The sequence below is a fragment of the Dreissena polymorpha genome, chromosome 8, assembly GCF_020536995.1.
Source record: "Dreissena polymorpha isolate Duluth1 chromosome 8, UMN_Dpol_1.0, whole genome shotgun sequence".
Classification (NCBI taxonomy): Eukaryota; Metazoa; Mollusca; class Bivalvia; order Myida; family Dreissenidae; genus Dreissena; species Dreissena polymorpha.
This window is the reverse complement of record NC_068362.1, coordinates 20,355,057-20,368,513: the sequence shown is the minus strand read 5'-3', so window position 1 is coordinate 20,368,513 and position 13,457 is coordinate 20,355,057. Positions and strand designations below refer to the sequence as shown.

Sequence of the window (13,457 nt, the reverse complement as noted above, 5' to 3'; positions counted from 1 at the left end):
CCACGACGCTTGACAGAGCTACGACGCTTGAAATAGCCACGACGCTTGACAGAGCCACGACGCTTGACAAGCCAGGACGCTTGACAGAGCCAAGGCTTGACATAAAAACGATGTTTGACATAGCCATGACGCTTGACAGAGCCACGACGCTTGGCAGAGCAACGACGCTTGACAGAACTATGACGCTTGACAGAGCCACGACGCTTGACAGAGCCACGGCGCTTGACAGAGCCAAGACGTTTGACATAGCCAAGACGCTTGACAGAGCCACGACGCTTGACAGAGCCACGACGCTTGACAGAGCCACGACGCTTGACAGAGCCACGACGTTTGACAGAGCCACGACGTTTGACAGAGCCACGACGCTTGACAGAGCCACGACGATTGACAGAGCCAAGACGATTGACAGAGACATAACGCTTAACAGAGCCATGACGCTTGACAGAGCCACGACGCGTCTTAGGATTGGAAACACACTCTATCTCGGTGGCGCAGGAGAGTATGTCATCGTTCTGGAACCGTTGTCGGGAGCCCTTCACGGCTGCCAACATTCTGCTACACTGCAACCTCTTTTCATTGCAGAGGCGCCGGCTTCGAGCCGCATTGCACTCCCACAGACTAGTGTTAAACCTTTTCATCGAGGAGCGATGCAAAGGCCCGGTCTTCTCTGTGCTGTCCAAATATCTACTGGACATTCTGATAACTGACAAGATCTTGGTCTTTGGGAAAGAGGCAGTAAATCCCACCAACGTATCATACATCTTGCGCGGAAACATACCAGGGTTGATTCTAGTAATATGGTACCGCATTCTTATAATTATTGGAGTGATAGGTGCAATGCTAATTATAATTAAATATTAATACAAACTTTGTATAATAGTATAGTCAAATGTCATATTATAAATACGTATTTAATGATAGTAACAGTCAATACAATACTATATTAACACTTACGTACGCTCTGCGTGTCATACCCTGGGAATGTATAGTCCAGTATATTCCTTATGCCCTTAGGAATACACTGTTTTAGACCACTATTGTGGACTCAAGAATGGTTACACGATTTTGCTATGATTTGACATAGTGACCTAGTTTTAAACACGTGACTAAAATTCTATCTTTATATAATGTTCAAACAGTCCAATATTTTCTGACTAAGTTCCATAAAGATGAGATGGAAAACGTGGCCTCTAGATTTGTAACGATCTAAAATATTTCGATACACACATACCGCACACCAAATGATTCTGGACGCTTGACATAGGATGATTACAGAAGCTCACTTTGAGCACGGAGAGACGTTCTTTAAACGAAAAATATCATAAAAGCGGAAAGTGTCGTCCCTGATTAGCCTATGCGGACGGCACAGGCTAATCTGGGACGACACTTTACGCACATGCATTAAACCCCTTTTTCACAGAGCACGGTCCAAATATATTAAAAGATCACTAGTAAGAACAATAAAATAAGAAAACATAGATAAACACATAAGTTTAACAATTTATACCAAACAACTCAACAAGAAAGTGTTAATTGTCATTCTATACAGTCATGCGCCTTTTATGCTCTCTAGAAACTATTTTTATAAATATGTAATGTTGATCTTATTAATATCAATCTTATGTTATATTATGTGAAGTTTTATTTACCTTAAACTTAAATGTCTATTTTATTATTTTATCCACATTTCATGAAGTCAATGTCGAAACAATGACACCTGAGTTACTGCACTGATTACCATGGTACCATGTGGAATACTTAATTGTAACATGTACTGTTACAATTTTGTTACACGTATACACTATATGGGTCTTGTTCTGAGAAAACTGGGCTTAATGCATGTGCGTAAAGTGTCGTCCGAGATTAGCCTGTGCAGTCTGGACACTTTACGCTTATGCATTAAGCCCAGTTATCCCAAAGCAAGGCTCAAATAGTTTCATCATGTGATCTTTATAAAAGTGGTATACTCTTCTTTTCTCTCTCTTCTCGCTATAGTTCCAAGCTGCAGAGAAAGAAAATATACTGAAATAATATCACGTTATCATATTTATTGTAATAAAACGACGCCAAAGTTTGTCTGGTGCCATGTGGAGTACGTAATTGTCACGTGAACTGTTACAATTTTTGTTACACGTATACACTATATGTTCATAAAGTGGTTCTATGATCAAACGATATAACGATTTCATTAATAATAAAGCACGGTTTGGCGGAAAATCTCGATGGCATATCTCACTGAAACTGAAACTGATTTCCTCGTTGTGATCATCCCTCAACTTGGGAATGTTAAACTCGTCTATTGCTTGTTTTATGTTGTAATGCCCACTTCATACAGAGAATATGTTACTATTCTATCATTGCATAATTTATCGAATCGGCGAGGCTTAAAATACCATGGCCTGAAATGCGTATATGAGTGTTTTGACCCTTTACCAATTAGATACGTATTTTTAAGCATGTGTAGTCCCTTAGAAAGTACTTTTAAATTAAAGGTTTTCTTCAATTGTTAAAGGCTTCCTTTCCAAACCTTAGATACTGGTGAGTAGCGAACAGCATAAAACCTGAACAAATTGCGAGTTACTCCAAGGCTGTTCTGGTTTTATGCTGTTTGCACATAGTCATTTTCACTTTGCTTCTGAATGGGAGAGGGTTTAATATTATACTGCGTGGTTGATATATACGGGAATAATTCAGCAAATACAAACGCTTTTTACAAGTAAAAAAACTAACGTAATAAAAAGTATTTAAAAACATCTTATCCTAATGCTCACGCACGCGCATTGGCAATAAGCAAATGTAGTTCGGCCGAGTTAGATACATTGTTTTTTTTCAAATCAGATAGTGTTGCTATCTACTATTGTTCTTATCACTTTCTCGCTTATATGATTGGAATGTGAGCGGCATTAAAAAAGGTATTCAAGGTCATACAATGGCGAAAAATACGAATCTCGGAATGGACGTCGCCAAATTGTCTGTCACGTGATTGCATCCCACTTTTATTTATAATCTGAATCAGTCTGTTAACAAATTTATTTCTGAGAAAAACTGGGCATAATGCTTGTGTCGTCCCAGATCAGCCTGTGCAGTCCATTTCGTCAAAATGAAGTCTCTTCTTAGCAAAAATCCAATTAAGGCGGAAAGTGTCGTCCCTGATTAGCCTGTGCGGACTGCACAGGCTAATCTGGGACGACACTTTGCGCACATGCATTATGTCCAGTTTTCTCAGACTCATTTAGTCAAGTTACTCAGGACTATGAAATATCGGTTGAATGGTTTCAATGTAAAATTGTATTGTTGGTATATATCAAATCGCTCCATTGGTGCCAAATGGTACCACATACCGTTAAATTTAAAGTACACAAGGTACCTTTTTGCACCATGGGTCGAAATAAAACTATGAAGCGCACGCGGATGAAATTGAAAAAAGACGGATCCTTTAATGCTACTTTGAATTTTGAGCTGAAAATACTGCCTATGATTGGTCGGCTAAGTAAGGGCATAAGATTGCTGATGATGGGCGTTAGGTAACTAAAGTTAACATATTATCAGAACTGTTAAAATAACTATATTGACTGTGATCTGTGAAAAAGGGGTTAAATGCATTTGCGTAAAGTGTCGTCCCAATCTGGGACGACACTTTACGCACATGCATTAAACCCCTTTTTTTACAGAGCATGAACCCATTATAATCTGCTCTTGGCCTGCCATCCACGAGTGTTATTTGAAACCTTGGCGTTGACCCATGCCAAGTTTTGTTTTTAACTATGACTTGCAAGATTCAAAGGCTGACACTGGGACGGATGATTTAAGTCTATAAGTAAGGGAATATTTAATATATATACCCATCACGTAGTTGTTAGATCATCAGGGGAATATTAGAGGAGACTAAAAGTTGATACGCTCCGCTTATGGAAATTACAGATAATTTTCATAGTTCACAAGAGGTCTCTAAAAAGAGAGTTTTATCGTCCATTTTATCGCGATAAAATCTTCTGTCTACATTACCTGCACATTGAATAAGTAATGAATTTCAAAACGGAAGATTACAGATTAGTTCTGAAGTTTTGGAATCCTACCTTTGCGCAGAGACCCGGTGTGGTTTTATGTGATATGGATGAGAAGAAGAAAGAGAATTGTTATTTTTTTAAAGTGTTTTCAGACATAATTTAGAATTTCAAAGTACCAACTTCTGTTATGGACTACTTGTTTTCTCCTGCTTTGTTTCCATAAATTTTCAGCGGAATTCCAAATGATAGAACGAGTACGCAGCGAAATTGTAGGTCAATTAGAACTTGAAGTAATTAGTACATTTAACAAACTACCTAAGCTGTCGCTAAGCAAATAGACGACAATGCACTCTGATTATAAGAGCAAATACAACATTTATAAATGAAAAAATATTTAGTTTCAAACAAAGTCCGTGTAATGTGCATAATATTCATGAAAGAACACTGAGTAAAATTAAATGCAGTCGTTGCAAACTCATGGGCAATGGTCAGTGGATACAGAGTCCGTCCATATACCGTATTTTCGTTTTTCGTCTTAACTTTGACAACCTTAATACGAAAATAAACACATATTTAATTCGTTTACCGATTTTGAAAGAACCTCAACTTACAACTACTGAAAACCAAATAATTTTCTTTTTTGTTGTTCTCATAAAACAAACATAAATAAAACATAGCCGTTAATTATACAGGTATGTTGTTAAACGTCAGAATGACAAATATGAAATAAGACTCTTAATATAATTGCTTATTTATTTTTAAGTTTCATTACTCATTTCCAAAAAAAGATAGTTATCATCTATACAAAAAGTAAATGCAGCTTTATAACAAAAAAAAACAACATTATTTTAACGTTGGCGCGTATATTAATTCGGTATATTGAAATTCCTATAAGCTTCTTAAAAACAAACAACAGTTTGTTTATGACTTGAAACTTAAGTGTTTTCGTTCAAAAAATTATTTTATGTGTATTTAAAATATGTCATGCATTAACCCATTTATGCCTAGCGTCTAGAAAAAAGGCATTGGCAAACAGCGCAGACCCAGATGAGACGCCGCTTAAGGCGTCTCATCTCTGTCCGCGCTGTTTGCTTACAGGAATTTCTGTAAGAAATATTCTAAATATATAAATAAAAAAACTAGACATCCCTAATTTTGGAATGAAATTGATCCAATTTAAAATAATGGGAGAATCCACTGGGCATACATGGGTTAAAAGTCCCATTGGTCTTAGTTGCGCTATGGCTTTAAACTCCCTATTGTAAACACTATTTTCATATGACAAAATGTTCTTCCTTTGATATTGTATCCGCATTTCTCCTTCCCACATGCTTCAATAGCATAACTTTGATTTCCGATTCTTCTTAAATTATTAAAATCGACAGCTTTCCCTCATGACATCATCAAACGTTACTAAAACAAAACTTTTGTTGTTATTGAAGTATCTGGTTGACACATTCATTTCCTCGCATTTTCATTTTCGACCGCCGAATTAAAAAAAAGTACCAGCTTGCACTCCTCCTGTTCAATATTATGGGCACAAAATACGTTTCACGAAATACGTTTTCTTTCAGGTTATGCTCAATTATTCGTTTACTAATGAAACGCTATTTTCTACCGCTACATTATTGCAGTTTATTGTAAGTGATGTTCCGAATAAGAATTGTATCTCGATAACAGAAGCTCTGAATTATAAGTTCTGTTTATTTATAACTTAATTGTACATAAAATATACAAGATTATTTTAATTTTGCACACACCAATACTAATAAGTGCTGCGATTCATTCGAAAGATCCCATGAGACCACTTTTTAAAAGGCATTCTGACAAAGATTAAATACGGGCCGTACTCTGTGAAAAGGGGTTTGATGCATGTTCGTAAAGTGTCGTCCCAGGTTAGCCTGTGAAGTCCGTACAGGCTAATTAGGGACGACACTTTCCGCTTTTACGGTATTTTTGGTTTGCAGATAGTCTCTTCTTATAAAAAAAACAGTTGATTTGCCTCTTTACAAATAGTTTAAATAATCAAGCTCGCGTAACGAGAGCCTACACGATTGCAATGTGAATATATAAGTCGTGTTCTGAGAAAACTGGGCATAATGCATGTGCGTTAATGGTCGTCCCAGATTAGCTTTGTAGCCGCACAGGCTGATCAGGGACGACATTTTCAGCTTTAACAGAATTTTTTGCTTAAAGGAAGTCCCTTTTTACCAAAAATCTAGCTTAAGCGGAAATTGTCGTCCCTGATAAGCCTGTGCGGACTGTAGGCACATGCATTAAGCCCAGTTTTCTCAGTACACGACTCATATTATTATCGCAATATCAAATTAATTTATGAACATGACTGATAAATGTTATAAAACATCAAATACATGTACTTCTTATGTTCTTACTTCATGGAAAATTCACGAGCAAATTAACGCCAATACCGACAAATTGACTCGTGTTTGATTTATAATTGATCACAATTTGTCCATGTTTCCTATGAACGAATTTGCACAAATCGATTGGGATTACACAACTGAGTACCTGTTTTGAGTACAAGAAAGCAAAACATTATTTGCCATTGAAAAAAACGTTACGTTGTTAGTCTCGACTTCGTTTGAAATATATTAAAGTCGTTAATACAATATCGTTTTATCGATTTAAAAATAGTAATACGATCGTATATACGCGTAAGTCCTCAGCAAGTTTTGACTGTACAAACAGTATATGCAAGGGTATAAAGCTTTCAGTGTCGCGGTGTTGAGGGACTGTTTCTTCTGAACTTGTATTCAAGCTTATTATAAATTAACGTTTAAATTGCCAGTTACATAGTACGCTATTTGCTGTTTTCAGTAAATAAAGCCTTAGTTGTATATTTTATAAGCATTCGCTATTTAAATGGTATGTGGGTCATGAAAACAGAAAAAAAGATTTATCAAAATTACAAAATACGCGTTGCAAAACGCGAACTTCACGAGGCAGTCAGCAAAACAGAACAAACTGGTTAAACAGTTAGTTACATGCAAACACTTTAACTCCCATACGATTTTTAAAGCACATAATCGGAAAGACTGACACAAATTATTTGTTGCAAAATGAGAACTTTTGTGGTTTTTTAAAAACCTTCTTATTTCCGGGATTTAACCATTAATACTGTGAAAGCATTTCTTAAGTATGTTTTCGTTTCTTATGTATCATATCGGCCGTGCTCTGGAAAAAGAGGGTTTGATGCATGTGCGTAAAGTGTCGTCCCAGATTAGCCTGTGCAGTCCTTACAGGCTAATAGGGACGACACTTTCCGCCTAAATTGGACTTTTCTAAGAATGTACTTTCTTCAAACTATTATTGTAATAAAAGCTGAAAGTGTCTTCCCTGATTAGCCTGTGCGGACTGCACAGGTCAATCTCGGACGACACTTTACGCACATGCATTAAAAGCTCTTTTCACAGAGCACGGCTCATATGTATGTGTCTGTGGCTTTAGTATAAATCCCTCTTTCTCACGGAAACATAGTCAATAAGTTGCCAGTGTATTGAGCGAAGGTGCATCCATGACATTCAGTTACGGGTTGGTTGGCGGAAGATCGTGTTTGTGATCAGCGGTTCTTGCTTCGCGCATGTTTGGGACAAAAGAAGACCACTCATGTTGCATTGGCCCACTCCATTGTGTCTTAGGACTCGGTAATGACGGTATGAAGGTCTGCGTAGAATTTTGTTTTCACTTATTCTGGGTAAAGGCTTAGGAGCTGAGCATAGTACGATGCTTCCTTCCTTCCATAAATGGGAGCTAACTGGGAAGTCTACGATGTCAATTCCGTATCTGACGAGTTCGTTCCATATCAGAGCTATTCTAGTGTGGTATGTCTGTATGGTACCTGCGCACAGGTTTGCGCACGAAAATACGTCTAATGTGAGAAGAACTGTTCTCGTTCTATTTGTTTTCTTTTTGTTCCGACTGCTGGTGTAGGGCCCCCTTCCAGCCGCGATAAGCAGCCTTGGGAAGGTTTGAGCGAGCAATTATTAGGGCACCTTTTCTAGCCCCTTCCTCATACCTGAGCAGTGCATTCTTAAAGAGGGCTGCTCATGGATCTGCCGGACTCCACTGCTGCTCCTTGTAACTTAAGGGGGAACCAATGACCTAGACCGCCTGCGTGCAGGATTACGCCTACGGCTTCCAGTGTGCCCGCATCTGTCGGTTTGTCGTTCGCCCGTCGCCACAGCACTTGTTGTTCTGATCGATGGGGCGAGGTTGATGATGGCAGAATGACGCAGAATGACTTGTGTGATGACTTAGATTACAGTTAGGAAGATTTTCGCAGTTCGTCGACGGACAGGGTCGAGACGGCTTGAGACAGAGACGGATGTAGTGGACGTCCACGATTTCTTTTGTGTCTTGTCGTGCCCGTAGCGTGCCACAACGCCTTGCTGAGAATCACCTTCTTGCCCGTTGGTCGTCTGGTGGTTCCTCCGCGCAGTCCGCCGATTCCAGTATTCACGCACTTAGGTAGAGATTCTTAATTCATCGAGGGTTTAAGAGTACCACCTTGCTGGCATGAGTAGGTGCCGTCTTAATACGTTTCGAGTACTTGACACGTGATACCATTGGGCGTTTTTCTTTAAATGAATCCCGTTTTTAAATTTTATCCAGAATCCCAAAGTACAGTTTTTTTCCATAGACTTATTAAATGTTATAAAGTGCACGGGCATACATCACTCTGCAATAGAAACCTGCCATCTTAACTCGTTATATCAACATGCTCAATGATCACATTTCGTGTTTAAAAAGTCCTAAGGCCACTGATAAGCGTCAAATTATCCCAACAAGAGTTGTTCATGATTATGGATAATACGGTTTGTTTTTCAATTTCAGATTCAACATAACAATTATCTGTGTGAACCCGCCCGTGAACTTGACCTACACGGTTGCCTGAGAAAATCAAAATTTGAGGATTCACGACTTATTCAATGCAGAAATAACTACCCTTTCTGGAATTGTACATGTATTGTATTGTTTTGACAAATGCTGGGTCAGATTTTAAGAAATAACACGATACACGATTCGCGTGACCTACGTTCATTTACATGTACATTAGATATGTACATTTCCAGAAAGGAAATTCATTTCTGCGTTGAATAAGACCGAGTTCATGGAAATCGATGCACTATAGATGAAGTTATGGATGTTCAAAGCGATGTGTGTTTTCGGGTTGACTGTATATATATATATATATATATATATATATATATATATATATATATATATATATATATATATATATATATATATATATATATATATATATATAGTAAAAATATAGTCAATGTAGTAATGTCTTCATTTACATTCACCCAACCTTGTTTCTTAGACAGACGCCGTTAACGTTGCCTTTGGTTAACCTGCCTACCAAACAGACACCAACCGTCCATATACGGCGGACCGTGCCGTTGACGAAAATACGAAATCGCGTTTGATTGAAGACCAGTCGTGCACCCACACAGCGCCTCACAACGTCTCATGATGGGTGAATCTCGAGCAGATATTCCTCATCCGAAGCGTCAAGATTTACAAGAGGAATGCAGGACGTAAGTGTGAACTTTTGATTTGGTGAAACTCATAATTAATGGGTTTGTCGTGCGTTGTCATTTCTTGTGTGGAAAATCGTTATGAAAATATATTGTAAAATGTAAAACCGTTCAATCGTTTATATAAAAAAGATTGTCAAAATATAATGTTTCGTATCAGAATCTTTTTATGTGTTGTAAGTCAATATGTTTGGTCAAACAATGCCGTGTTTGGTAATGCATATTTACACAACTCTCTTCGGCGTATGGAATTCAGACATGTCTAGTAATAGACAATTAACAAGAACCCTAACCATATGAGTCGCGTTCTGAGAAAACCGGGCATAAAACATGTGCGTTAAGTGTCGTCCCAGATTAGCCTGTGCAGTCCGCACAACTAATCAGTGACGACACTTTCCGCTTTTATGTCATTTTTCGTTTAAATGAAGTTTTTTCTTAGCAAAAATACAATTAAGGCGTAAAGTGTCGTCCCTTATTAGCCTGTGCGAACTGCACAGGCTAATCTGGAACGACACTTAACGCACATGCATTAAGCCCAGTTTTCTCAGAACGCGGTTCTTATATGCGTCGTGAAGGACATTCGTCACTTGTCTAAAATAAAAGAAAAGCGGATGGTTACAATAATTTCTGTCACGAGTATGCATCTGCATATAGCGTGATAATTCCTATACTCAGGACTTGTCCATCGTTGCGCGTGTCAATAAAATATCAAAATAGTACTAAATAAAATGCATTGAATCAAACATTGTCCATATATGGACAATATACTCATGTTAAAGCATCAAAGGGCAGTGTATCGGGCATATCCATAGTTTGAATATTAGCTGTTTATTGGACGAGTTGATATCAAAGTAATAAACGCTCTCGAGTCCGTTTCCTGGGACTAGAACCAGTACTTTGTGTTTATAGGGGTTATCTAAAGAACGCTCCCATAGTGGGGATCGAACCCATGACCTTCCGATCGCTAGGCGGACACCACATCCACTACACCACTGAGACCTCTAAGTTTAAGGCCGCTAAGTCTTTACGTATTTCAGGTGATAGACTTAGAGACGTCGAGCTTAACGTCGGGTTATCGGAGGCCGGCTTTCAATCTCGTGAAGGGTTTCACCCTGGAGAGATCGGCGTTTCATACACGTTTGAGCTAGCTACACCGGTGTACGGACAGTGGGTACGGATTACGCGTAGCACTCCTAACGATGTACTCACTCTGTGCGAGGTTGAGGTGGAAGGTGCTCCGTACTCTGCAGCCAATGGTAGGTAAGATATTTATAAAACTCTTCTTTCTCGGTTTCATATTGAAAAATACAGAATGTATATGCAACTGGTCGGCGTTGGAACAGGCTCATTACGTGAAAAAAAACGCGTGAATTTATATTTGAGGATACATGTATTAACTGACCAGTGCCTAGAAGACAGTAGATAGCGACGATGCCGCAGTCAAAACATATCCATACATGTACAAACAAATCCTATTACAAATGCTCGTTCACGTTTTGACAACTCGTTTTCTCGTCTTCAGGCACACGTTATTCGGTTTTCCAAAGATATGTTCACATTGGCACTGCAATCGACGTTTCCGCGAAGGTCCTGTCAAATCTCCTCTGCGCATCAAGCTGTTCCAAAACAGAGAACTGCATCAGCACCCACAACAACAAAGCGACCTTTACCTGCAGCCTGTTCGATTCCTTGACATTCCATCTAAGAGACGTCGAAAATGACACCATTGTTGTCAACAGTATTGCCATAACAGAGAATTCAAGAGAAAAGTTGTTCGGGACATAAACCGTCAATTTTTCTGTCGTGTGTTTCAAAGCCACGTTTAGCAAATTGCAAACATCACTATATTCAACAAAACAAATGCGATAACCGTATCACCAATATACATACAAATCAGTTGTACAAACAGAAGACACACCTTACTATATCACACGTTCCTACAAGTAATGGCAATTGGTTGTTTTCAAACCCGTCAGACACAAGACACAAGCCATTGATTCAGTACAAAACACTGCAGACACACACAGAAAAATGATTTAAAATTCAGTCACCGCCGTAGGAAGGTCAAACTCGGTCAGCAGCTGGAGCGTGCGCGTCGCGACCGAGGCGAGAGTCGCCCGCAGAAGATCAACTCACTTGTGCGGTTGACTATGCTAATCCAGCTGAATCCGTCACCCTCGAGCCGGACGTCTTCCACACTGCTGGGATTGCTGTCTTCTCCAAGATGCAGCGGACTTGTCACCGGCTGTTTAATGTCGAGAGCTCGCTGACCCGGACCTGCCAGAGGTCCCGTCTGTAGAGGAACGGGGATAGTGGGACAGCAAGATCACCAGTGTGGAGGAAAGACGGGGCGTACCTGGGGATACTTTTGCGCTCGGAGTAGCTACTAGAACATCAAGGGGTGGCCTTATATAGGGACCCCGGGACGGCGGTACTCAGTACGCTCAACGCACTGGGGAAACTGTCTCGGGGATGAAGACGACGACCGGTGACGATAAGTGGGCCATAAAGGCGGAGCTTTGTGCTGCAGTCCCTTGGCGGTGCTGCGATCAGACATGAATTTGTCTTGAGATTGTCTATCTACCAGTGCACATTAAGGTCTCATTGGCCACCGTACCGTGCACTGGTCTATTTGGATCTAAATGATATCTTTGGCGAATACCCGGAAAGCCGGGGTAAATTTGACCTACTTTGGCTCCAAATTAAACTTTCTCCCCTAAAAGGTCACAGGGGCAGGTCGGACTATAATGACCTCGTGAAGAGGCCAGTAGGACCTGTCAATAAACTCTGATTCACACACTCAGTCCAATTCCCGTTCTTGGCAGCATGTGCGTTTGGTTGGTTGTCACCATACCGCACAGGTGGGGTTTCCAACTGCCCCCCTCCCCTAAAAAAACCAAGGAAACAAAAAACAACAACACAAAACCACACCAGAAATTAAAAATAATAATCCTGACTTAGAAATAAAGGTAGAAAATAGACGTTCTATGTTTTTAAAGTTAAAACAAAAGTTTAAGTACTGTTTTATTATTTTACTTCGTGAGAACACATCATGTGTCCTCACATGGTTTATTATGTATTTCTTCGTGATCAAAACATATGGTTTGTTGATTGTTGATTAAAGCCACACACTTTGCCTCTGACCATAAATGAAATACTTGTTAATCAATACATATAGATGCAATTTGAAAATGTGCAACATTGTCATTAAATCTAAAGCCTAGTTAGCAAGTTATTTATTATTGTTCAAACGGTTCCACTTTTAAAACAAACCGAAAGTAGGATTTCTAGACGTTTACGTCCATTTCAACAAACGCGATTATTTTTAAGTTTTAAAGCGCAAAAAAGACCGATTTCTACCTTGTAACCACCAGATATATTCTTATTGGCATAGAAAAAATGTTTCTTATTTATACTTACATTTACTATGCCAAATAAGTTGTTTGGCTTTGAGACGCAGTTTTTTCCACATATTCAAACAACACTATATCATCCGCGTCATGCGAAAATCGGTCTTATGGCATATGCGGCCAGAGTAGCTCAAGCCAAGCCTGCGCCTTTTCCCATCAATGGCTACGCTTTCCGCTTTAAAAAGGCACGCAAGGTTTGGTAATTACTCCATAGTAGTTTATTCAGTATTCATATTCTTACAAGACTGTGCGATTGCGCAGGCCTGGCTGAAGCTACGTTGGGATCATATTGCACAAGATCAATTTTTGCATGACCCGTGTACAAATCTCATTGCGTCTTATAAATAGAACATCTAAGCACAATACTTTCCGATAGAAAAGTGAATTCACCTTGTGTTGTTTATATCAAAGTGGCAAATGTCCGTAGACTATTTTGACTTGCATACGTCACACATGTGTGGTTAGATAATTAA

The 13,457-nt window shown here is 39.2% G+C and overlaps 1 protein-coding gene across 1 annotated transcript; it reads left to right on the top strand.

Annotated features, from left to right (window-relative positions):
* The first annotated feature begins 501 nt into the window (after nucleotides 1–501).
* On the top strand, nucleotides 502–11,295 carry LOC127840361 (uncharacterized). Its single transcript, XM_052368771.1, has 3 exons — nucleotides 502–832; nucleotides 10,531–10,834; nucleotides 11,097–11,295. Exons 1-3 carry the CDS (start codon nucleotides 502–504, stop codon nucleotides 11,293–11,295), a joined length of 834 nt encoding a protein of 277 aa, XP_052224731.1.
* Nucleotides 11,296–13,457: the final 2,162 nt, after the last annotated feature.

Bases quoted from the DNA above. Each gene is read 5' to 3' on its own strand.
- LOC127840361 (XM_052368771.1), top strand. From the start codon at position 502: ATGTCATCGTTCTGGAACCGTTGTCGGGAGCCCTTCACGGCTGCCAAC. The intron at 833-10,530 runs GTGCAATGCTAA...AACCCATGACCT, and splicing joins TATAATTATTGGAGTGATAG to TCCGATCGCTAGGCGGACAC. The intron at 10,835-11,096 runs GTAAGATATTTA...TCTCGTCTTCAG, and splicing joins TACTCTGCAGCCAATGGTAG to GCACACGTTATTCGGTTTTC.